This window comes from Perna viridis, chromosome 1, assembly GCF_037379345.1.
Source record: "Perna viridis isolate PV_CMFRI_1.1 ecotype Kerala chromosome 1, ASM3737934v1, whole genome shotgun sequence".
Taxonomy (NCBI): Eukaryota; Metazoa; Mollusca; class Bivalvia; order Mytilida; family Mytilidae; genus Perna; species Perna viridis.
Window position 1 is genome coordinate 28,509,584 of NC_142445.1, and position 26,045 is coordinate 28,535,628.

Below are 26,045 nucleotides of genomic sequence, written 5' to 3' on the forward strand. Positions count from 1 at the left end.
ATTCTTGTGGAACCCCCTGTGGTAAAAATCCTGTACATTAGTCATGCACAACACCTTCAATTTATCACTACAGCCAAACAACAGTTGTCCAAAAATCATTAATTTGACCTCAAGGTCAAAGGTCACAAACCACAGTATAATACAGTTGGGGCAAATATGGACATACCATTCAAGCTTGATACAACTTTGAATATTGATTATGATTATAATTTGACACAGGATAAGAATATGACCAGAATCAAAGTGGTCACTTATTAACCTTGATTCTTAATTGGTTCCAGTTAAAAAACCTCAAATCAATCCCAACCTTCCTTTGGAGGTATGGTACCTTATAATTTCTGGCCCCTTTGTGGTCCCCTATTCTTACTTGGTTCAACTCATAACCCCAAATATTGTTTCCTGTCTTCCTATCCTGGTATGGCACCTTGTAATACAATTTATGCCAGATCCATTCACTTCTACTCAAGTTATTGTCCCGACATAAGGAAAATGCTTGTTTCAGGCCCATAATTGTAAAAAAAAAGTTTCAGCTCAATAAATTAATCTGTCTTCTATTGGTGTTATAGCATCTTGTACATGTAAAACAATATCAATGGGGTCACTTCTTTAATAGTCAAGTTAATATCTGCACATAAGGAAAATGCATATTTCTGGCCCCCTTTTGGTGGCTAGTTTCTAAAATGTTCAAATCTTAACATCCAAAATCAATTCCAGTCTGCCTATTGTGGACAGTAGTAATTGCATATGAGCCAAAAATATAAAAAAATACTATTATTCTAAATTGATTACACCATTGTTCTGTTCATGATGAGAAATCATGATCTTTGTTAGCACAAACACACACAAATATTAGGCAAATTCAAAACCAATGCAAAGTTGCCCTCGCCAACTACAAGGAAGAATAAAAATAGTCAAAATTCACATTTATTTATGACAAAAATTTAAAATGATATAACTAAAATCTACAAAAAACTACAACAATAATTTACATCTTATTCTACTGCAATGACTCAAAAAGATTCAACAAATGTATGATTCATCAATAGTGCTGATGTGGCAGAAACTAGGTGCTAAGTGACCCCAGTGTTAGTTCCAAGTCCTAATAAAAGATGTGTTCCTGTATAAGAATTTTGAAGCTGAAGAAGCCTATAAAAGAAGATGTCATTTTTTTTTACTGTATAGTTATCATCTTATGTATCATCCTTTTCAAAGGAATTAATAAATCAATAGAGAGCATGAACCTGTAATAAGTTAATGTGTACCAAGTATCTCTAATGGCAATTCAACTTCATCATGTTATTTGAGAACCTTGTGTCTGCCACATATAGTACCAATTTGGAATTGAAATTGAAATGATTTACATGAGAATAACTTTCAATATTGCACTCTGGTAAATGACTGTATAGACAATATCAGGAATTTTGTTTACATCAGTGGAATTATATTACTGCTATTGCTAAGACTGAAGGCCATAAATGCTTTTGATACGGTAATATCCTAACTGTAATTTTTACAAAACAAAATTATGCAGTTTAGTGTCATAATGTATTTTATTTTTATGGTCTGTAGCTGTAATCTGGTATAAGGTCATAAATCTGATCAATTGAAATGATACTTTAAGATTTCAATTTTAGCAGTCTTTAGTTAACTGTGAAACATAGCAAAAATTGTATTGCTGGAAAAATTTCCATATGGTACCAAAATTCCTGATACAGAAAATTTATTTCAATTTTAATGTGCCATAGGTAAACAATCATTTTTTAAAAACTTGAACAGAAAATAATTTCATTTTATAAAAAAAAATAAAATAAAAACAAAGAACTTGTCCTTTTTTTTTACTTTTTTGACAGATTATAATATTTATATGAAGATCATATATTAATTTTACAAAATAAACTGTAGAAGTATTAGTAATAGTTCAAGTTAACATTTGTACATCACTGCAACATTTTATTCATTTCATAATATCATTTTACCTATAAACTCATAAACATTTTACAAAAATTAAAATGGTCATTAATCTTTACACTTTGGGCACACCGCTGTTTTACTCCAAATTATGTAACCTCAGTGTAACAAAATGAACAAATAAAAAATCTTAAGGAGGTAGACCTAGGGTAAAGGACACAACTCATAGAAATAATTGGAACGTTTGTATTCATCATTTTACATCAATCTCATGTAAGCATCAACATGACTTGGACTGATTTCATTCTCAGAGAAAAGCTAGAAAGGCTTTGAAATTGAATATGATGCAAACATATCACTGATTTCAAGAGTTATGTCCCTTATCCTAGGTCTACCTCCTTAATACAGAAAAAAATTATCTAACATACATTACAACATTTGTATGAACATCAAGTACAATAAAAAAAATCAGCTGATGAGCCTTAATGAATGAATTAAGTATGAAAAATGTTGAGATAACATGACGATACTGCCTAATGCACCAAAGTATACATTGTAAGGGTCTTATATGTAACAATATTAAAACCTAAATGTGACATTCAAGCTTCAGAAAATAATTCAATAGTTAACAAAAGTTCAACTAAACTTAGTACATCTCTTTTATTAGTTAATGAATCTCATGAAAAGAATTATTACAGCACAAACACAGATGATGTTCAGGAGATAGAGTTGGTCTTGCCTTCATGAAATAACATGAAATAACTGATGTACTTAACTGGACAACTAATTAATTCTGAAGGTAATCTACAGGTATTTGAATCTACATGTATGTCTCATTAAAGACTTAAATCTCCTTCTCAACTGTCATTTAACTATGGATTGATTATCATTTTATCAAGGAAAGACCATCTCTATCCCTTGAACATTATCATTAAACGCACTATAATTTGCAATTATTATTAGTCTCATATGGACAAACAGGAAATGTTCTTATCTTGGCTGTTTACTATCTAAAATATAAAATAAAATTGAATTTTGGTCAAACAATTATATGCAAAGTACCTGCGAACAAGAAAAATTACACTTGCAGATTGGAAGAGACAACTGAATAATTGCCTAAAAGGTAAAAAAAAAAATTCACTGCTATTGTTTTGGGCACTGGACTATCAGTTTTGAATTGAATGCACTTAGGGCAATGTGTTATGATTTCATGAAAAAGCTTAAAGAGCTAAGCTATACCAGTAACAAGTTTGTTATTTTAACAAGGAAGATCTAAGGTAAGGGATCTAACTCTTACAAATCATTGAAACATAAACGTAAAGTATTTAACATCAATCTAATGTAAGCATCAAAGTAACTTGGATTGATTTCATTCTGTATCAAATGAATGCTTGATAGACTTTGGTGAAATTGAGTATGATACAAACATATTGATGATTTCAAGAGTTATTTCCCTTACCCTGGGTCTACCTCCTTAAATGAATGGGGAAGAACAACTGAATTCCAGATAGATAAATAAACAAAACTGTTTGAATAACATTTCTTTCAAATCTGGTTGTTCACAGCATCAGATGTGTAATTAATTTTAGAAATGGCATGAGTTTAAAACACAACTTTGAAAACATTACATTATTTATATATTTCATTTTGAAAATTATTTCATTAATAAAATACAGCTATACAAAACAAATATACAGGGGAAATAGTCCAAATTTTATGTTCAACAGCTGCTGAAATACATGTTTTGAGAACTAAGTCCTAAAAAAATATGGCACATGAAAATAAAATTTATAGTTAGCATGAATTCTATAGAACTTTTATAAGCAAAAATTAGATTTCACTTAAAAAATTTAACAGTAGAAACTACCTTTCAAAATTTCTTTCTAACATTAAACAGAATGATGGATTAACACCTAAAATTCTACTTATATCTAAAGAAATATTAATCATAAAAATACTACATCAGTGATCACTCAAAAAAATCTGGAATTGATTAATTCTTAAAGAATCAATCTACAGCAATATCAGTTGCCTAAGTACAAATATCTCATTAAATACACACTTCTGTGAAATGAAAACCTTATTTTGGTCACAAAAGTTTTGTGTTTTGAATTCTTTTCTACTACTGCAGAGTCAATTACAAGTCAATTAACCGTGAAAATATGTCAAGTAACTATAAACAGTGCATGACATTAAAGATTGTCATATTGCCAAGCAAAAGTTAAACTACCGTTTGGACAAGTAAAAGTTCAATTTTACCTGTCCAGAGGTCAACCAATTTTTTTATATATTTTTACTGAAGGACAACACAGATTTATATTTTGACAAGCAAAATTTTCATCAACTTGCTCTATAAGATGCTATTCATAAAATGTTAACATCAAACCCTGATAAATAATAATGACTCTGACCATATTTCATATCATAGAAACTCTGAAATTTTTCCACAAGGGGTTATGGAAAATTTCATGGTATTGTTAAACAGACAGCTACTAAAACATATGATTCTTCCCCCTTAAAAACAAAACAACTCTGAGATGAAAAACTAATGGATCTTCCTCCCACAAAGACAAACATTTAAATTTGAAGTTACAAAAATCACGGAAATTGCTTTGTAGTTATCAAGTTCAGGGCTCACCAAACCAGTTGAAGGGGGAAACAAAACAGCCCACGAATTTCGGATTTCACCCTCTTCAACCCTTATGCTGTGCAGATAGACGGTACAGTGGTAAACCCTAATACACTGACCAAATGATGATGCATTAAGTGAAAGATTGATGATCTGTACATATAAATATTGAATATGTATCAACAGAACAAAAAAAATAGCAAAAATAATTTTCGCCCTGAATACACTAATAAAAATCTTAATACAACATGTATTACACAGCTTACTCATCTTGTCACAAAACACCTGATCAAGAACAGCACTAAAGATGAATGCTTAATTAACTTTACAATAATGTATATACATATAATAGAAAATAGTCATATTTTTAAAAGTACTTAATTACTAAGCTTGGATCGATTTTACCATTTTCACTTGCCTAAAATTAAAATAGTTTGAGGAAACACAAAATTATTTCATTCTCAAGGCTTCTCAGCAGTCATTATATATAAATCATTTTAATTGTATTTCCAACACTAATGATTGAGAATAATTCAACTTGTCTCATTTCTTGAAACAACAGAACATATCAAATTTTGAATATGCAGTGTTAAAATTACTGTTTTTGACACAGGTTGCTAAGTTGGCAAGTAAAGTAATTTATTTTACTTTGTCAAAATTAACTAAAGCCTGTCTCCTTGTTCACCAAGTAAATTTCAATTATTTGACTTGCCGAAAGTTGCTTCCTATCATTTTCAGCCTTATAAGGCAAGTGGCCAAAACATTGTTCCTCAAAGGCATATTTTCTCACTGTGAGCAAGTGGAAACTGTAAAGTCTACCTGATCCATAGCTTAACTGTTATGTAGAACAAATGTACAACATACATGAAGATAATAACAATCAGCAGATAAATCCAGTATATGGTTGATGACAATATCAAATATGAAAATGTTCATGAAAAAAATATCTGAATGAGGTTTTAAGAAGTAAAATGAAAATCATAAAAATGGAGATCTTAAATTAGTCTGGTTATTCTGCACAGTCAAGTGTTTGCGAATGCTCTTAATCTTTTATCACATTTTTGAGTTTGATGGAACCTGAATCGTCAACAAAATGCTATCTTGATTTCCTATTGTTGACTTCCTACTTAAAGCTTTTAAGACTTTAGAAATGGTCAATAAATACAATGTTCAATGAACTATATGACTACTTTATTGTGACGATTCTGTGTCCTGTGACTGCTGTTGTCCCATGCCTTGCTGATGCATCATATTTTGTTGTCCAATACTCATATTACTAGGTGGTGGCATCATGCCCCCTTGATGCCCATAAGCAGTTGGCATACCCATTGGCATGTATGGGTTGCCCATGCCCCCCATCATATATGGTGATGGCATTGGGAAAGGATAAGGACTAAATGGGAATCCTGGCATCATTGGACTTGATGCCATCTGGGACATATTTTGTAGAGGAGACCTAAAGTCATTCTGTGAAGAATTCACTGTAGAGGCATCCTGAGATGAGTTAGTTTGTTGTGGATGAGAGTTGTGAGGAGGGAATAATACTGGATAGGGAGGGTACATAGGGTTGTAACCCATCTGAGGCTGACCTTGGTTGAAACCTGACATAGGGTTGTACATATGAGACATTGGGTTATTGTGTTGCTGTTGCTGTTGTGGGTAGTTTTGTCGTATGTTGTTAGGTGCAATCCTTGGATACCTAGACATGAACGAATCAACATTTTCACCATTGTCTTCATTCATTTTATCACTTTCATCCCTCAGGTCAATATGTCCCATGTTCGATGACAATGATGCTGATGAATCGATCCTGTTCATTGATTTGTTAGAGTCCTGTCTCATGTTTTGTGTGAATGGCAAAATATCTGAATCATCAAACAGACTTTCCAAGAATCCAGGTTGACGCTGGTTATTTTGGGTATTGAGGTCGATAAATTGTGAATTTGTATTGCTCATATTGCTATTGTCTGATTGGTCAAAGGCTCCGAATTCTGAGCCAAACATACTGTCATTATTCTCAAACTGAACTGGTCCTTCATCTGATGAACTGAACTGACTACTGTGGCTGTTCTGTCGTGAGACATTTATAGCACTACTGGAAGAATTTGGTCTATTGAATTCAGCCTGACTTTCAGGCCGTGGTATACCCTCTATAGTAGCTTGACTATTAGATCGTGATACACCAGGCATACAACCTTGACTGTCTAACTGTGGTACACCATCTATACTAACTTGACTGTTTGTTTGTGAGACACCTTCTACACTAGCACGACTGTTCGAATGTGATAACTGGACCATTTCAGTTGATGTCTTAGGAACACTGTCAATTTTAGCTTGACTATTGACACCAGATGGGCTATCAGATGATACTTTACTACTACTAGTACTGGTAGGAAGATGAATCGTAATGGTCTTCGTTTTGGACTCTGATGTTGTTTTAAGTACAGCCACATTTTCTGATTCTGATTTGTTCATACTACTAATGTCAACTATCTTGATCTTTTTAGCTGCTCCCTTGTCTGATGTTTCCGTTTCCATTTCTTTATTTTGATCAGATTCTGTTTGGGGATCATTTTGACTGTTTTTATTAGGTACATTTGCTTTGGTTACTCTAGGTTGTCGAGAAGTTGGGTTCCTATTGATTACAGCTGATCCATTCTTTGGATAAACAATAATGGGCTGTGCTGTTCCAACTTTGGGAGGTCCTGCAAAATAATTATAGTAACATTATATCATACCAGCAGATGGCTATAATTTCAATATATAAAGTCAATTATCAATTTGACAGAATAAATATATACTGGGGGATTTTGAAAATGGTAGTAGTTGGATATCATTCTATCAAAGGTCATGGCTTCAAGTTTTTCTTTTTGTAATGCAAGTTTAGTCAGGTTTTGAAAGTCTCTCATTATTTTTATTTCTGTTTTTATGTGTACTTCCCATTCTATGAATATGTAGTTACAGGTTTCACAATGAGTGAAACTTGTATATTGCAGAATATCAACTCAAGTTCATTAATTTTAACATCTTAAACAACAACCCTCAGCCAGTTGGTTACAATGTTGAAATTAAATAAAGTGAGAAGGTATTTTGCGATATTCAATTTTCACGAGTTATAAATTATTTTATTCTATGATTCTTTTGGAATATTTTGGCCATTTGATATTCGGCCTCTGTCATGATGGAAATTCTAGTGGTCTATGACGTTACTGGTGGTGTCGGGAGAACAATGTTAGAAACTTCTCAAATAATCAATCACTTTTTTGTACTGCTTAACATATGTTCAGTCTAAGTAATGTAGTAATTGTACTTTGTAATAATATAAAGACAACCTCATCACTTTTATGGGGCAATATAAAGGGTAAATTGGAAAGACCCCCTTCAAACAACGGTTCAAGAACAAAGAAATTATTAAGGATAGGCTTAAATGATTGCAGAAACAAACTTAAATATTTGATCCATTTAAAAACAAGGTAATTCATTACAACCACACACCATATAGACATGCTAGCACTAGTTGACCCCTAAACCATTGGGTACCTATTAGGATGATTTACACTTACATGTATACTCATGAGAAAGATACTTATTTTTCTACATACCTTCTCATACATGTACATGAACTATATTTCTAATAAAGTTAAAGTTGTATTGATTTCATTTCAGTCAAAAACTATACTTTGTTTGGATTGATAAATTATTCACACTTATATAGAGAATTAAACTTGTTATTTCATTTTATCATGAACTTATTCAAATCTTAATATCTGTATCTTAAGTAATAGAAAAAAAAGGAAAAAAAACCTTTTCGCCTCCCTCAACAGATAATTTTATTTGCTCATCATAATTCCATATGTACAGTCTCTTTTCAATGGGGAAATTTTCAAGGTTAATCAATACACAGTTAATTCTGTTGAGTAAGCATAATAAGGAGTACATACTAGATTTATACTTTCTAAATTATAGTTTAAATTATGAAAAAAGGTCATAACCACAGTAAACTTACCTGATGTAGATGATTTCACTGTTACTGTAGTAACAGCTGACCCTGAAGACAATCCACTAACCAATGGTGTTTTAGCTCTCACAGCAAATATCTTGCCTTCTTTGGTCCTTATATACACCCCTTTAGGGGTTTTGATGACAAAGACTTGCTGTCCAGCTGGAATCTTATTGGTCATGGTACTACCACTTGCAGACCCACCAGACTGAGTGGCTGTACTGGTTCCTGGTAAAGTAATGTCTGTCGTAGTAACAATCTTGTGGACTGTGACACCAGGTTTAGTTTGTGGTATGACAGAGACACCATCTTTAGCTTTCATTGGTACTGGTGTAGACATGATGGGTTTGACACTGGCTACAGGGCGATTGAATGATGATTGCTGGTTCCTGAAAAAAAGTATATTTTGAACTTGTAATTATTCATTCAAATCTGCCTGCTCTTAGAAGATAATTGACATTGAAAATACAGTAGATTCTATTGTATTTGAGTGCCATGTACAGAGTTATCTCCCTTAATTTTGAAATCTACAGTGCATTCTATATAATTTTTACCTCCAAAGAGCACGGGTTATATGAAAAACCACATGTTAATTTCTGTTTACAATGACTTTCAAACAAAACATCAAAAATAAAAATATGTAGGCTTTTTACCCATGAATCACATTTGCATGATCCTTAGATGGAGTAACACTTAAATTATAAAAAAAATCAGGAACAAAGTGATATAAAATCAAATTTAACTTCTAGTAAAGTATCCTTAAAAATTGTATTAAAAAAAACCAACTTTATAACAATATCATTAGGCAAAACAAATATTATTTTGGTTTCCTGTTTCATTTCAGAATAAAATAGGGTAGGTAGGTAGGGATTTTGTTTTTTTTTCCCCCAATATTTTTACATTGATGAAATCTGAAGTTTAATAGTGCTTAATCAAAAATGTCCATAAAAATGTTAGGGTAGGTATTTTTGAGAGAAAAAATATGGACGGTAGGGAAACAGGAAACACAAATATTTCTTTCTTTGGCCTTATAGTAATAAAGATTTTGTAAGAATCAGGCAGGATGGGAAAAATCAGAAACATGCATGTCAAAAACCCAACTTTCTGACAGTATAATTTCGCTCAAGAATGCTTTCTCTATTTGAAAAGACCATTATTTGATCTCTGCATCACTGGATTTGCTCAGAGTTTTTGATAGAATGTTTAGAAAAATGAGATTTTTGACAGTTACCTTGAAATGTTCATTTTCAGTGCATTTCAATGAAATCAAATTCCCATTACATTTCTATAGACATTTAACCACCTATTCTTTTTCCATTGAAAGAATTTCATAACCAACAATCTCCCCCTTAAAGAAACTTTTTGCAATTAATGTTTGTAATTTTATACTGGCTACATACAAATTTTTATGAAAAAAATCCCATTAAAATAATTTAAACATATTATTTTTTCATCATTTCAAACACTTTTAGTTCATAGAAATATATATGTCTATATCATTTTGCAAAATGACAAGAAAGAATGCTACGTGCAATAGGTATGACCAAAACAGCTTTTTAATGACAATTAAATATTTAGTGAAATTAGTTTTGATTTGGAATCAATCACCTGAATATGTTATACCACTTACCACGGTGGCTGAGCATGCCTGATTTGTGGACCACCACCTTTTGGATAGAATGCAGCATAAGATGGTCGAGTGTAAGTAAGGTTCAGTCTTTTCTCCATCACATAGCTTTGTTTGGCTAATCTCTTCTCCTTCTTACTCAATCGTAATTCCTTCTTGTCTATCAGCAGTGACTCATGGGTAAAAGGTTTCTATTAAGATATAAAATTTCAATAACTACATTATCATAAGTGTTGGAAAATTGTGAGTCTAATCACCTTTAAAATGAAAAATCTAATTACTTATTGGTGAACAATACATGTAAATGCTATCATTTTACACATGTTTAATGCTGTATATTTTTTTTTACCCTTTCTCTAACAATCTTATAAAATCATATGCCATGGCCATCAAATTAATAATTCATCAAAATGTCAAATATACTGCAAAACTTTAGAATAACAAATGAGTGGATGTTATGCAGTATGTTGCAAAAATATTTAAAAAAAGATAAAAGATCAATTTATGATATTTAATTATGACTTTGTTGAGTCATGTATATTACGTACATGACCTACAGCAGGACTGTCTACGTTGTAATGGTATACAATCATACAGACTTGCATATTTTATTCGCTTAAGGTCATTCAAAATTACTTCTTCGGTTCTCTGGCAATATTTTATGAAAACCAGTTGGCAGAGATTTCTTTTTTCTGTTTCATTGTCTCAAAAATGATGAGTGTATTTTTACCTCGTTCTTAGCCAAACAAATATGGTTAGGGAGGTCATTTTTTGAATTTATTTTATAGATATGGATTTAAAAAAAAACGAGCAATGCAAGACAGAGGGCCTGAGATCGCAGAAATGAATTTCCGTTGGCCTATCATCAACATACCTTAGTTAACCAATGTCCCTGCCGTTTGATGACATTAACCATTACTTCGTCATCATACTCATTGTGTGAGTCTGTAAAGTCTAAAGGCTCTGTTTCTACATCCTACAAATAGAAACAGTTACAAAATTGATTAAACATATTAGGAAAAATTAGAGTTCACATTTTTTCAAAAAAGAACTGAAGTAATGGTCATTTCATTTTATGACCTCATCAATTATGGTAAATCAAAATAATCATTTTTTCTACAGGATAACAATCATATTCCTTCATGCATATCCACATATTATGCTTAACCTTCCTTTAAAATTTGACCAAATTCCCTTGAGTGTTTTAGGAGTTGATCTTACAATAAATGTGGACAGACAGACAGGGTGATTTCTATATACCCCACCTTATAAAATTTCATCAAAATCATTTGAGTGGTTTAGGAGGAGCCATTCTTACAAGAATGTGAACAGACAGGGTGATTCTTATATATATCCCCCAATATTTTGGGGGGATGTAACATGTACATAAAAACCTGTAGAAACAAATTTCAGGAAATATATCAAATATCTGCTAAATTAAATATGATTATGCTGGCTAGATGTTCATGCAATACTGTAAATGAATGACTTTAAGTGGTGCATGATTTTCTATTGTTGGTCACAACACACCTACATTTTTAATGAATATTTTAAAAAAATATATACATGGTTTGTCTAATCATATCAACAAAATTAATTATCTATTAATAATTTTATTCGCAAGTAAAAGTTGATAACCATACAATACAGTTCTACCGAGGTATCCTACAAATATTGCTCTTAATAACACCTTTTAAACATGAGGTTAAGAACAGCAGTTTGACCTCTCCATAAGAAGTGTTAACCATGGTAAACAGAAAGTAACATGGTTTTTCATATAACCCGTGCTCTTAGGAGATAAAAAATTGTATAGAATGCACTGTAGATTTCAAAATTAAGGGAGATAACTCTGTAAATGATGCTCAAATACAATAGAATCTACTGGATTTTCAATGTTGATTATCTCCTAAGAGCAGGCAGATTTAAATGAATAATTACATATTTCATAATATAGATCCATAAAACAACTTAATTACAAAAATAAAAATATGTAGCCTTTTTTAAGGTGTATCATATTTTCAAGATTTTGCATGATTCTTACAAAGACAGCTACTTAATTTCATATGTTACCTCATATCTAAGTAGATTGTCAACTTGACTTCTACAGAAGTTGTTCTGAGGGTTCAGCTCATCTACAACTCTATCTGTAACCAAATAAAAACTTGTAAGTTATCAATAGAATAGATATATATTTCTAGCATATATTTTGCCTTATGATGCAAGAAAATTAGATAAAATACAAAGAGAACAAAATATAAAGAAGTTTAAATGATGTTTATTCTAGTTCCTCATGAGATAATAATTTAAGATAAAGATTTAAAGCATAAAACAGATAAATAAAAAGTGTAATAAAGAAATAAGATCTAGATACTTAATTTTGAACTTGTGTAAATGCCACAACTCTTATCTGATAGAACACAGTGTGTCAAAGTAGGGTCTGTATTTAGTACATGGCAAAATATATATAAAGGAGTTCCCCAAGGTTCTCGTGGATCGTTGTGGTGTGTCCATCCGCACCATGAAAACTGATTTATTCAATGGGTCATAGTTTTCCTTTCCTCGTTTGTCTACCCCGGACTTGACTTTTTATGAGCAACTCGGCGGGTCTTTCTAGAAAAGCAGAGGACGCTTACCCTACCGGTGCACCTGGTCCTTGCTCCCAGTTTTTAGTGGAGTCCGAGTTGCTCATTTACTTTTTGACTTTGTATGTATAATTTTAGTTACTTTATGTCTGTTTTCCATGTCTGGTCTTTGTCCCTGGATTACATTCTTTTGATTACCGCTATAACCTTGATTCCCTTGATTACTCTTTCTATCCTTGGACCTGTACTGTTTAATTTATTTTTAAACAATATTTTCCCTTTTGTTACAGAAAGTACTTTATATAACTATGCAGATGATAATACATTGTCACACTCAGGCTATGACATCGACGGATTAGTCAAAACTTTAGAAAATAAAAGTGCTATTTTAATAAATTGGTTTTCAAACAATCAGATGAAGGCTAATCCAGAAACAATTGCAATTACTATTTTTTTTAAATGTCTAATTCTAATTATTGTCCAGTGGTTTGGCATTTCTGTGGGGAGGGTAATACAAAAAAGATGGAGAAAATACAAGAACCTGCCATACACTTTATTTATGAAAATTATGAATGTACATATGATGAATTACTTTCAAAATCTGGTTTTCCATCTCTTAAAATAAGACGCCTTCGCTATATGGCAATAGAAGTTTTTAAAATAATCCATAAAAAGTCTCCAACTTATTTACATGACATTATAACTTTAAAAAAATCTAATTACTCTTTTAGGAAGGGCAATTCAGCTGAAGTTCCTTGGGTAAGAACAACAGAATTTGGTTTACACTCAGTAAGGTATGCTGGGGCCACACCCTGGAATGAGCTGCGAAATGAAATTCGTTCTCAGTCAAATTTGGACAGTTCAAAGCCTCATTAATAACTGGAATGGCAGCTCATACAGATGTATATCCTGCAGATCTTAATTTTTAGTTGCTTCTAGTTCTAGTTTTATTTTTCCAACCATTTTTAGTTACATAGTATCTCAACTGTGTGTCTTGTGAATTTTATGTGCTGTGCTTCTTGTGTGTGTCTTGTTTTATTATTTATTGTTTTCTTATATGTATGTTGGCTAAAAGCTCTATAGAGCTTATGTTTTACATTATATTGAAACCGGACTTTAAATAAAATTTCTTAGTCTTAGTCAGCATTTTTCATCAATCTTATGTAAGAGTAATCAAGGGAACCAAGGTTATAGTGGTAATCAAAAGAATGTAATCCAGGGACAAAGACCTGACATGGAAAACAGACATACACAACAAAGAACATAAAGTAACTAAAATCATACATACAAAGTAAAAAATGAGCAATTCGGACTCCACTAAAAACTGGGAGCATGGACCATGTGCACCGGTAGGGTAAGCATCCTCTGCTTTTCTAGAAACACCTGCTGAGTTGCTAATAAAGTCAAGTCCGGGGTAGACAAACGAGGAAAGGAAAACTATGACCCGTTGAATAAATCAGTTTTCATGGTGCAGATGGATAAACCATTACGATCCATGAGTTCATGATGACGACCATAAAACTTCTGTAGTGATGACTTCAATCTTGTAGCAACATAACCCTGTTCCAGAAGCCTAATTATTAGAGTTCTAGCGTGATACAAAAAGTCTGCGTAGTTTCGGCAAGCTCTGGCATAATGTATGAGTTGTGATATGAACACTCCATATGCAGGTGCTGAAGGGATGTTGCCATAGATGAAAGGAAAGTCATCACGTTTGTCGTAAAGTTTGGTCAATAGTTTTCCTTAGGTCAAGATATGAAGCTGACTTCACAGTGTCTGTAGTATCCTTTATCACAAGTTCTTTGCGGTAGATGCGATGTATCAAATAAGCATCTAATTAACTTGGATTAATTTTATTCTGCTTCAAACGAAAGCTTGAGAGGCTTTGGTGAAATTGAATATAATACAAACATATCACTGATTTCATGAGTTATGTACCTTACTCTAGGTCTACCTCCTTAAGTTAACTTTTCTTTTAGTCCAAAAAGGGTACTGTTTAGACAGCTTTCTCTGTCCTAATCATCAAAATATTATTCAATAGTAGTGCCGATTATTACCAACCTGACATTCCCTGCTTGTTGACCTGTCGATCATAAATCTTTTTTTCCATGGTATTATCAGTGACCAGCCTGTATATATAACTTGGTTTAATTTGTCCAAATCTGTACACCCTACAGACAGCCTGACAGTCGTGACATGGGTTCCAAGATGCATCCATCACTACTACTCTGTTTGCTCCGATCAAATTAATACCAAGAGAACCAGCTCTAGAATGGTAAAGTATCTTTTGTAAGAATTATTGAATAAATAATTGGGAAAAGTAAAAACACTTTTATCGACCATAGGCACAAAAGAAAAGAGTTTTGACAGGAAGTTTGGTTTATTTGCAAGTTAAATCTAGTAGTGCTCTCAATCCGAGTAAAACATGACAAAAATGTGTTCTATGCAATGTATTCATTTTGTAAACACGTTAATACTATCAACATATCTTCATGATAGTAGGCTATTAATTTTCTGGGTAGGTTACACAATTTTGTTAACAAACCAGGTTCCATTTCAGACTACATTTTCCTGAATACTAACACAGTATATATATCATATTTGTAAATACCTTTTGATCCCCATCTCTTTGCAAAATATCATAGATTTTTTATTTCTTTAAGGTAAGCAAAACAGGAATACAGGACGGGTATGCAAATAAATGATATTTTTAACTGACAAAAAAAATAACATGTATCTTGTATCATATGACAAAAATACCTTGTAGATAGAAGAAACAGCCAGACTCTGTTATTATCATAAGCATTAAATTGCGTAATCAATTTCTCTCTCTCCTGGGCTAATGTACTTCCATCAAGACCTACAAATATTAACAGTTTTTATAATCTTTGAGATTAACAATAAAAGTTTCAGGGATATATTCAGGATTTCTGGGGGCAACAAAGGAATCTAATCACTGAGCAGAGAAAAATTTAATGTTTTGGGATAAAAAATTCCATGCCAGACAGAGCCAACCAAAAAAGCAGATATTGTTGAAATCGTAAGTAAACATACAGTGAAAAAAGAACCGTAACTGTTAATTCCAGATCTGAAAAAGCGTAAGAAAATAATGTCTGTTCAAACAAAAAACATATTTTTATTATTATTTAGAGGAAGGGCATATATTAAGCTATACCAAGTTTTTATTTTGTGTTGATATTTTAAAACTGATTTATGCCAATCCATTCATTACTACATTTTATATGAATTTTTCAAATAATGAAAATCATATTTCAAAGACTGGATTTATTCAGTCTAACCTAATATGAGAAATTAAAAGTCCCTTTAACATAAGACAAAGAAGTACATCAAAATGATAGAGGGATGTGCTGAACCATCTACAGTCAAACCTAGGTAGCTGGAACACCCAAGGGACCATTCAGTTCAAGGGAGTTGCAGTTATTGGGAATCAGCGAAACTGAAGATCAAAGGCTTAGGAAATGTTTCGTTCCCTGTCCGAGTTTGATTCAGGATTTGTTTATTCCCTATGGAATTTTCTTTTAATGGTTTTTGGATATTTCTATATAGTTGAATGTCTAATTTGTAGACATTACATTTCTTTTACTTTTATGAAAAAACTTACTGAGTTATAGTGGGTAGGTCAATTTTAGCATTCATTAAATTTTCTTCATCTCTTTCATCATGTCAACTATGCATCATTCTTTAACTTCAATAAGTGTCTTGTAAATTTAAAATACCCTAATTAGTTAGAACATAAAAAAAGCCTATATTTACCTTTGATTACTGATAAGGCTAACCTTTATATATTGTCTGACAAATAATCAATTGTTATTCTCCAAGATTTATTCATTTGAGGGTTTGAGAAATCAATGTTGAGAAAATTCAAGTTATTTACACTGATTATATGGGAGAAAATTTGGAACTATAAAACTGAGAATGAAAAATCCAGAGAGTTTGAGCCATCTGGTCCAGCAAGTGGAATTCAACATTATTTCAGGTTAGCTGGGACCCGATAACAGTTCAAAATTTTCTTCACCTATGACATTTTTTTAACCTCTGCAACTGAACATAAATACTTACGGAAGTAATTTCTATTTTTAGACCAATATTCATCTTGATCAGGTCTTGGTACTTTACACTTTGACAATAAATCTTCAATCAATGAAAGTGTGTAAAGACTTTGGCTGAAACAAAAATAAAAAATATCAAAACTTACTGAAATTATTAAAATGACATGACAAGTATGAAACTTGTATACCAAGATTACACCCTTTACAAAAAATGTCCATCCTTAAATAATATTACAACTGTTCCCTTAAAATTCACTTATTCCATACATTTTATCTGTAGAAATGTCATGTTATGTCATTTCAAAATAAACTCTCTAATAAAATGTTTGATCACATTAATTTTTCAAAGCAATTATCCAAGTTAAAATTATATTTCCTGTTTTCAAATATTTACCTAAATATCAACATTTTGTCACCAACTGCGAGAGTTTCTCTAATCAATTCAAACAACAGCATCATTTTACCACCTGTTTCCAGCAGACCAGGGATATAGTCCTTTAGTATCTTCTCAGCCTATAAATACAAGTTATACTTAATCGCCCAAATTCAAAAGATAGTCTAGTACAATAACAAAGATTTAATTTTTTTTTTGTGTAGCAAAGAACATTCAAATCAATGTAACAGTCGTGTTCAAAGTCAAAGATTTTTGTTTTTTGAGTATATATAAATTAGCATAGAACTAGAATTTAAAAAACAAAAAAATACTTTTTCGAGTTTGATTCCTTTCCTTTCCTATATATCAATATAGCAGTCATTTTTACTTGAATGATATTACCATTGACCATTGCTAATTTATATCATTTTAATTGTTCGAGCAGCTCAATCAATTCAAATGTAGAGTCTGCACTGCAACAGAGATGATTTTACGAGGTTTACAACAAAGCAGAAATTGGCAAAATCGGAAGTAAATATACAATAAAAAAAGAATCATAATGGAAAAATACGGAATTGAAATAGCGGAATTCCACTAAAAAGCTGGGGGGGGGGAAATCATCCCTGATTTCAAGCAATCAGTAATAATCACACTGTCCTTGATAATACATGTATAACAAACTAAGAAAGTAATCTCTAACATCATTATCAGAACTCTTCCTTATCAACAATGAATTCCCATTTCTTTATGAAAGTAGAAAAAAGTTAACCTGCATTTTCAATAGAGTTGAATGGTTCTTCAAATATGATCAAGAACCTGCAAATGTGACTCACAGACAAATGAACATGAGGATCACTAAAAACCCCTGTCCCTGGTTGGTTGAGCAAGCATATGTCAGGGATGAATTAACAAGGTCAACAAACAGAGTGGAAAATGGCAAAATCGGAAGTAAATAAACAGTAAAAAAGTCCAGATTTGAAATAGCTGGATTCTGCTAAAAAGTGGAAGTAAATCATCCATGATATGTAAATGAATATTTACCCATTCATATGTAATGGATTGGTCATTTTTAGCTTTTTCTGGCTGCGCCGGACTTACTGCTGCTGATTGCTTCTTCCCCCTTTTCTTACCACCAGATGTCTCTCCTGTCTCAATGTCAAGGTCATTGTCTTCAGCTAAATCTAATTTCTTTTGTTTCAGAATTTTGTACAGGACATCTGGGTGATTCCATATCTGTTCAAAAGATGTATTAGGAGTAATACAGATTATATTGATAATTAAAATCCAAAATACAAATATACAAAATACAATTCAAAAGTTATAAAATCTAATAAGGATTCAATATTTTAAGACGATCCTCCATCTTTCAATCCTGCCCACTGATTGGTTAATGTCATTTTGTATGTTTTCTAAGTAATCAAAATAACCAACAACTCATGAACTTAAGGATGTAGATCTAGGGTAAGGGACATAACTTATGAAGTCAGTGATATGTTTGTATCATATTCAATTTCACCAAAGGCTATCAAGCGTTCATTTGACACAGAAAGAAATTTATCTAAGGTACTTTGATGCGTACATGACATTGATGTAAAATGCTGGATATAAACATTCCAATGATTTTTAAGAGTTGTGTCCCTTACACTAGGTCTACATCCCTACCTCCTTAAATTCTGTCCCAGTCCCATGCAGGTCTGGGTGTCAAATGATAGGCCTGCAGCAGTCCTAAGATTGTCGAAAAAGGTGACTAAATAGTGCTCAAAAACCTAGCCGGGGGCTAGGCACTCTGCCCACAGAGCAACTGGGATGTGCGCCCCAATTGGTGGAATGGGGTACCCTTGGCGTGTTACATGCTGGGGTTGTCAGGCTATAATACGGAAAAAATGACCATAAACCATAGTGGTGCACCCTGTTGGGAAAGATGCCACATTCCTCGCACGTTAAAGAACCCTGCTGTGGTATTTGATAGTAGGAACCTTAGCGCTCTGCCACAGGAGGCTAAATTGCCCGACCCTACCCATCCCTCCCTTTTTCTAGCGGCAATCTTAATTTGTCGACCCTGTTGCCCTTGTGTCCCATCCCTTTTTTATTTCATCATCATTTCATGTCCATTTTATCATCCATTTCATATTCATCGTCTGAATATAGCTGAAACATTGCTGCTCGGATGTTATACCCCAAAAATCAATCAATCAACAATCAATCATTAAATTCTGTCCTAAATTCCGACCTGTCAAATCACATAATACCCTAAGTTACTAGAAATTTCTTTTCTACCACTTTACCTAATAGCCATTTGAACAAGGTAACCAGTTTAGTCCCACAGGTTTCAGAAATCATGACAAACCAGGCACTGGCACCACAAAAATTTTCTCAACTGTTTTATAAAATCTTAAGACTTTTCTTGGAGTTACCATGTAAGTTAAGAGTATTCTTAGACTAAAGTATTTTTTTTGGAAAGTTTTGTGGTGCCAGGACCAGTAAATTTCATGGGTTTTCATAGTGCAACCTATACATAAAAGATTTTTTAAAATAATTTTGTCCTTGACTGAAATAAAACTCTAAACGATTGAAAAATCATGGGATAAATTCTAAAATATAACCATTATGAGAGTTTTTTGTCCTCCACAACAAAACCATTCATACCTTACAACAGACAGAGAATGCTTTGATAGGATTTGTAGTAGCCCATGTATTCAGTGAAGTCTCTGCCAAATTATCCATGAACTCTTTATACAGCATCTTCTGAACTTGTGACATGGTGATCAGAAAGATATATTCCTGTTTGGGTGGCAAGGCAGCTTGTAACACAGTGTGCCCTCTCCTAAAAAGATATCATATACATGTACATGAACAATTTCTGCATATTGAACACAAACTTGGCATTTTTTTTTATTACAGTAAAACTTGTCTACAGCAAACCCTCTTGGACTGAGAGATTTGTTAGGTTAAGGCAGGTGTTCAGTAAAAGAGTAATCAAGGGAACCAAGATTCTAGCGGAAATCAAAAGAATGTAATCCAGGGACAAAGACCAAACATGGACAACAGACATACACAACAAAGAACATCAAGTAACTAAAATAATACATACAAAGTAAAAGAAGTAAATGAGCAACTCAGGCTCCACTAAAAACTAGAAGCATGGACCAGGTGCACTGGTAGGGTAAGTGTCCTCTGCCTTTAAAAAACACAGGTTTAAAAAGTATTGGAACTCATACAAAGGAATGTCTGGTTTACACAGGTTATTGGTATATTCTGACTTTGGTTTGAACAGGTTTCTCTGTACAAAGCTTTGTCAGCTGGCAAAAGTTTGTCCTAAAGTTCTTCCAAGTTTTCATTTTTCATTATCAACATAGAATGACCATTCAGATTATGATGGCTAATTACAGGGATGATTTTAAGAGGTCAACAAAGCAGAAATTGGCAAAATTGGAAGTAAATATACAGTAAAAAAAAAGAATAGTAACAGTAAAATCCGGACTTGAAATATCGGAATTATGCTAAAAATCAGAAAAAAATCTGTAATTGCATTTTTATAAATTTTGAAGAAGATTTCGCATATAAATTTAGTTCAACAAGTTGAGTATTATCTGCTGTACATTCTGTTAAGAAAGAATGTTGCAAATTTGAAGACATCTGGAGGTCAAATCACCATTTATAGATTTTTGTTCCTATATGTACATTGTTCAAAAACAAAAAAATAACATCCTGATATCATCAAAAGTACTTTATGAGAATTCTTTGAACAGTCATAATTTGTGAAGAGCTAGATTGTAATACCTTTGAACAAATCCTTCCAATAGACTGTGTAATACATGAGCCCTGAATCTCATCAGCTTTATGTCAGAATCCGTACTATCAGCACACTGGCCATTCATAATGGGTCGTTCAAACATGTTACAAAACTCTGTCTTATTACCAAGGTAATTAGGTCGGACAAAGTCAACCATACACCAATACTCTATCAAATTGTTCTGTAGAGGATACCCAGTAAGAACTACTCTTCTCCTGTAAAGAAATAGGGAATGGTGTAAAAATATATTCCACCTCAAATATAAATAAATTTGTTTGCCTTGTCTTTTCTTTATTTTTTTCAATGGCTAACAATCTTATTGTTTGGAATATGCTTGAAGTTTAATTGTTTGTTTCTTGGCTTTTGGTGGATGACTGTCTCACTGGCAATCATACCACATCTCCTATTTTTACATTATCATATTTTACTCCTCAAACTGTAGTGTTATTACAAAATTCTATATAAAAAAAATTCAAATGGTTGATTGTAAAGTATAATTTTGTTTTCACATTTCTTTACGAAGTGTAAAAAAAAAAGATTGTTGTACAAATATGAACTTCACAATAAGAACCTTCTTGTTTCATTCAATTTGTCAAAATTTATTGTTTGGAGACATGATTTTTTTAGCATTTCCCAACACCTCTCCAGCCATTAATTTACTGTTTATATGTCCACATATTGTGAAACCATCATTGTACATGTGGTACAAATCTTTGTAGTTTTCATGGTTTTGTTCAAACTCAAATTCCTTGAAGAAGTTTGTAATTTTTCCATTGAAAAGTTAGTTGGTCCACAGATTTTTTTTTTTAAATAACTTTTTTCATTTTTTTTTCACATTCCATCAGCATACAATAAAATAGTAATCATGTTCTACCTTGTTAAAATATTTTTAAGTGACTAAAATACATGTACCAACACAGGTATAGTAATCATGTTCTACCTTGTTAAGATATTTTTATGTGACTGAAATGCATGTACCAGCATAGCTATTTTTATCACAAGTTATAAATCCTACCTTGTTTTAATGTTTTTGAGAGACTGTGAGATACCAGCATGACTATTTTTTATCCTGTGTCCCTCATCACATACAATCATATCTGGTCCTGGACTTTGTAATGCTTCATGTACATCTAAAAAGCAAAGCAAACTTGTAGAAAATATTATTTCTTGGTCTCAATTTTCTCCATAACAACTTGATATACAGTAGATTTCACACAGGTGTTCAGTGGTAATAAAACAGAACACATTGGTATAATGTAGGGCAGATTTCTACCTAAAGAACTATTTAAATCACACAGAAGTCTAAGTAGATTTGTATTTATAGAGGATTAAGTCATCATAGTGGTATTTAATGCAAATTTAAGTCATAAATTGGAATTACTGAGAGCATGATTTCAGTCTGAAAGGAAGTCGCATCTTTCAGAGCTTCCCATCCAAAGTTTGATATATCAGTATCTTCTTCACTGAAAAGCGTTCATAATATGGTCTTTGGTAATTATTGAAATTCAGAAACTTTTTTTTCTTTCAGACATGCAATAAGAATAGGCCTTTCTAGCTTTAGCCTAAAATTATGAAGTACGAAAGTACGTCATACCGGTCTCACTAATTAGCGACAAGAAGCATCAAGATGTCTAAAAAAGCATAAGAGGGGAAAATAGCGACAAAAAGATTCTAAGATTCTTAAATATATCTATATATTTAAAAAGAGTCACACTAAAATCTTACCAACAAACAAATCTTTCGTTTTATCTTCTTCCTCTACATCTATAACCATTTCTTTGCCAGCAGCTTTTCTTCCCTTCTTGGGTTGTTGTATATGACCCTTCCGACTTGTCATCAATCGATACATCTCATAACCCATTAACAATACACCTCCAGTCTTGAACCACTCAACTGAAAAAAAAATAAGATTGATGAAAATTATACATAATGTTCCCTTAAATCTAAGAAAATTGTTCCTCTAAAAACTTCCATGCTTCATGCACAATTATCTTTTAAATATTTTTAATGATTATGATGATTTGATGCTAGATGGCCATTTTCTTGGTAGTTTAACAGATAGACTGATTTTATTTATTAATTTAATGAGATAAACAACAAAACATTTAAAAACAGCTTACTACATGTATGTTAAATCCTGTACTTAGATTTTCTCCTTTGCAGGCATACAACAAAAAATATTCTTCCATACACCTGGGGTTGCGCTGGACTTCGCCAATGTCGCAATTTGTGATTTTTTATTTTATCTGGTGACAAAAAGAGCCAGTTGGCGCTTTTCTTGGCGCCTACATGTAGGTTTTTTATATCAAAATTGACAGGAAGTTCATCAGTAACGGATATTCTCTTTAATTAAACAAATGTGTGACACCTGGTCAAAGTTAACTGATACCAATTTGCGACTTAAGGCAATTAAAGGTAATTAGACCAGGCGACTGGACTGACAATATCCTCCTGGGAGGTGTCAATCAATTGAGCCAATCAAAACTCTCATCATCTGGTCAAAGGTAAACACAATTAAGGCCATGTGCATGTGGCTACACACACGTTTCACAGCCCTATTTAACCATGTAATACATTCAGAAACAGACTTACCTAATAACAGAATAAATTAAATCCAATTAACAATGATTATCCCATTAGTATGTCTAAACACTTCGAAATGAAAGAATTAATAAAAGAAAATGGATGACATCTGTTTACACTTTTGCCATATGACTTTTATGAAGGGGAAAACCGGTAAACAAATAGAATGGGGATTCCCAAAATCTAATTAAGGAAATTCTATTCAGATATCAAGATAATTCAACAGGGACACAATTAATGGTCCATGGTACAAACTGTAGTTAAGATAGAAATTTTATCACTTGAAAAAAAAGAATCAAGTTTGTTAAAAATCATAAAAAAAAAAAAGAAAATTATATTGTATTAGATATATTAGATCATAAAGGTCAAAGGTGAACATGTTTTAAAATCAGGGACTGCATTAGAATAATAATATAGTCTTTGATAGAAGTAACATACCTGTTTCTGGAGTAGTACTTAATATTTTATGCATATGAAAGTGACAGACTAGAGCTAAAAACCTGTTTTATACATGCATCAAGAGTGAATCTTGGGTACATGTATGTCATGAATGGAGAGGTTATTTTGATGAATTGACAAAAATAATTTATCAGTGAACTTAATACTGTCTTTTTTTAAAAAAGTATAATTTTTTTGGCACCCTTTGGCTCTATTTTCTGAAAACTGGTGACAAAAAATGGCAGCTGGCGATTTTTCTGGCGACAGAATTTTGGAAGCCAGAGCAGCCCCTGCATACACACCAATGTACAATGTCAACAATGTTGTACTTCCTTTTAAATTTCATCAAAATCCATTATGCATTTTAGAAGAAATTGTTATACAAAATGTGTAGATAGACCAACAAACTGATGGACACATACAGGCAGGGAGATTCCTATATACCCACAGAACTTTGTTCCTTGGGAACAAAGAGATGACAACTTCTACCTATCAATTTTAAAAAACTGCAAAAAGAGCATTTTTACCTATTACTTTGGCTCTAGCCAATGGAGTCTTGAAATTGTCATTCAATATGTAGACTTTAAAGTTCCTCAGCTGAACATCAGGATAGCCTTCTGGCACAGACTCCGGACACCACATGTTGATCTCAGACAACCAGTTTTGTAAAGTGTTTATAGGCACAATCAACAGAACAGATTTAGCCGAGGTGTGTCTAAGGAAAACATCTATGAGGGATATCATCTGTATAGTTTTGCCAAGACCCATACTATGTGCTAAGATACAACCAAAACCTGGACTGCTTTTAAATCTGGACAAGGATTCTATCAAATTGTCATACAGGAATCTCACGCCTCCAATCTGCAATTAAATGATAAAGTACATCTTAACTATTGGGAAGGTATAGCTTATTTAGGGGTATGAGAAACATTTATAACTCTATACATAGCACTCCAAGAATTTTGTCAAGACCAGGAAGTACTTTCATACATGTCGTAAGCATGTTTGATACTTGTGATCGTTGATGAAGTTTACCTCTTCACCTCTGAATTTAATATCTGGAATAATAATAATATTAGGTCATGTTGCAAAGAAAATGTATTTTTCATACAATACAATTTTTACTAATGATGTGACTCACTTGGTTTTATAACATACATATCTATAATAAATTTCTTACAAAATTATCAACTTTTAAAAATACTTAATAAATGTACATATAGTCATGTATCTGGTTGATTTTACCTGATGCCTTTTGATATACTTGGCTATTTGAGGAGCAAGGAAGATATCTGGTTCATCAGGAGGATGACCAATGTTGATTAAAACCCTCCCTTCCTCATCTGGGTGGTTCAGGCTATCATCGATATGGCTACCAGCGTTGTTTGGATCTTCATTGTCAACGATATCTTCTTCATTATCTGCACTTAGCATAATATCATCTTCGTCACTGCTGATGTCAATTACATCATCTATAACGAGTGAGAAGTGAAATAAACTCTTTAATTGAGGAGTAACGTATAAATAAGGGTATGTACATGTATAAATGCTGTGGAATAACAAAATAGTAGAAGTACATTTACATATACTTGGGTTAGTTTATTTTTTCCACAGATGATTAATTTAGAGTACCTAACATTCTTCTAAAATTTATTTGGTTTGTTTAAATTTCTTGAAATTTTATTGAGTATTTTACTTTGATAAAAGAAGCAAAACATACAAATTTCAAGAAATTTTTTTCCACATGTTTCATGGTAATAATTTCAATGGACATATAGCAGCTTCATTAACAAAATCTTATTTCTTGCAATTGCAAAGTAAAATGTCTACTATCTCTCTAGAAGTTTTTTTTAGTTAACTGTGATGTTTCAAAAACAATGATTACAGCAAGACACTTTTTTCAATGTTTTAAAAATATGCTGTACTATGCCAAAGTATTGCACACATGGAAATAACACAAATAGGAGATAAGTCCAGTTTTAATGTTATCCCCTGTATTACGAAGTTTAATCTACAGGGCAAATGGGTACATTAATGAATAA

At 32.3% G+C, this 26,045-nt stretch overlaps 1 protein-coding gene across 2 annotated transcripts in view; it reads right to left on the bottom strand.

Annotated features, from left to right (window-relative positions):
* Positions 1 to 911: 911 nt before the first annotated feature.
* The window catches only part of LOC148628186 (helicase ARIP4-like), a 31,569-nt gene continuing 6,435 nt past the window's right edge, over positions 912 to 26,045 (bottom strand). For both annotated transcript variants that reach the window (XM_088584347.1, XM_088584355.1), the window contains exons 5-20: positions 25,249 to 25,475; positions 24,531 to 24,864; positions 22,708 to 22,875; positions 21,998 to 22,112; positions 20,970 to 21,197; positions 19,836 to 20,013; positions 18,231 to 18,422; positions 17,211 to 17,329; positions 16,827 to 16,930; positions 15,507 to 15,606; positions 14,808 to 15,013; positions 12,235 to 12,308; positions 11,039 to 11,140; positions 10,168 to 10,355; positions 8,544 to 8,926; positions 912 to 7,242 (exon numbers count right to left, since the gene is read on the bottom strand). In XM_088584347.1, the coding sequence (XP_088440473.1) occupies positions 5,729 to 7,242; positions 8,544 to 8,926; positions 10,168 to 10,355; positions 11,039 to 11,140; positions 12,235 to 12,308; positions 14,808 to 15,013; positions 15,507 to 15,606; positions 16,827 to 16,930; positions 17,211 to 17,329; positions 18,231 to 18,422; positions 19,836 to 20,013; positions 20,970 to 21,197; positions 21,998 to 22,112; positions 22,708 to 22,875; positions 24,531 to 24,864; positions 25,249 to 25,475 (4,232 nt within the window). In that variant the 3' untranslated portion in view covers positions 912 to 5,728. The remainder of the gene's footprint in view (positions 7,243 to 8,543; positions 8,927 to 10,167; positions 10,356 to 11,038; positions 11,141 to 12,234; positions 12,309 to 14,807; positions 15,014 to 15,506; positions 15,607 to 16,826; positions 16,931 to 17,210; positions 17,330 to 18,230; positions 18,423 to 19,835; positions 20,014 to 20,969; positions 21,198 to 21,997; positions 22,113 to 22,707; positions 22,876 to 24,530; positions 24,865 to 25,248; positions 25,476 to 26,045) is intronic.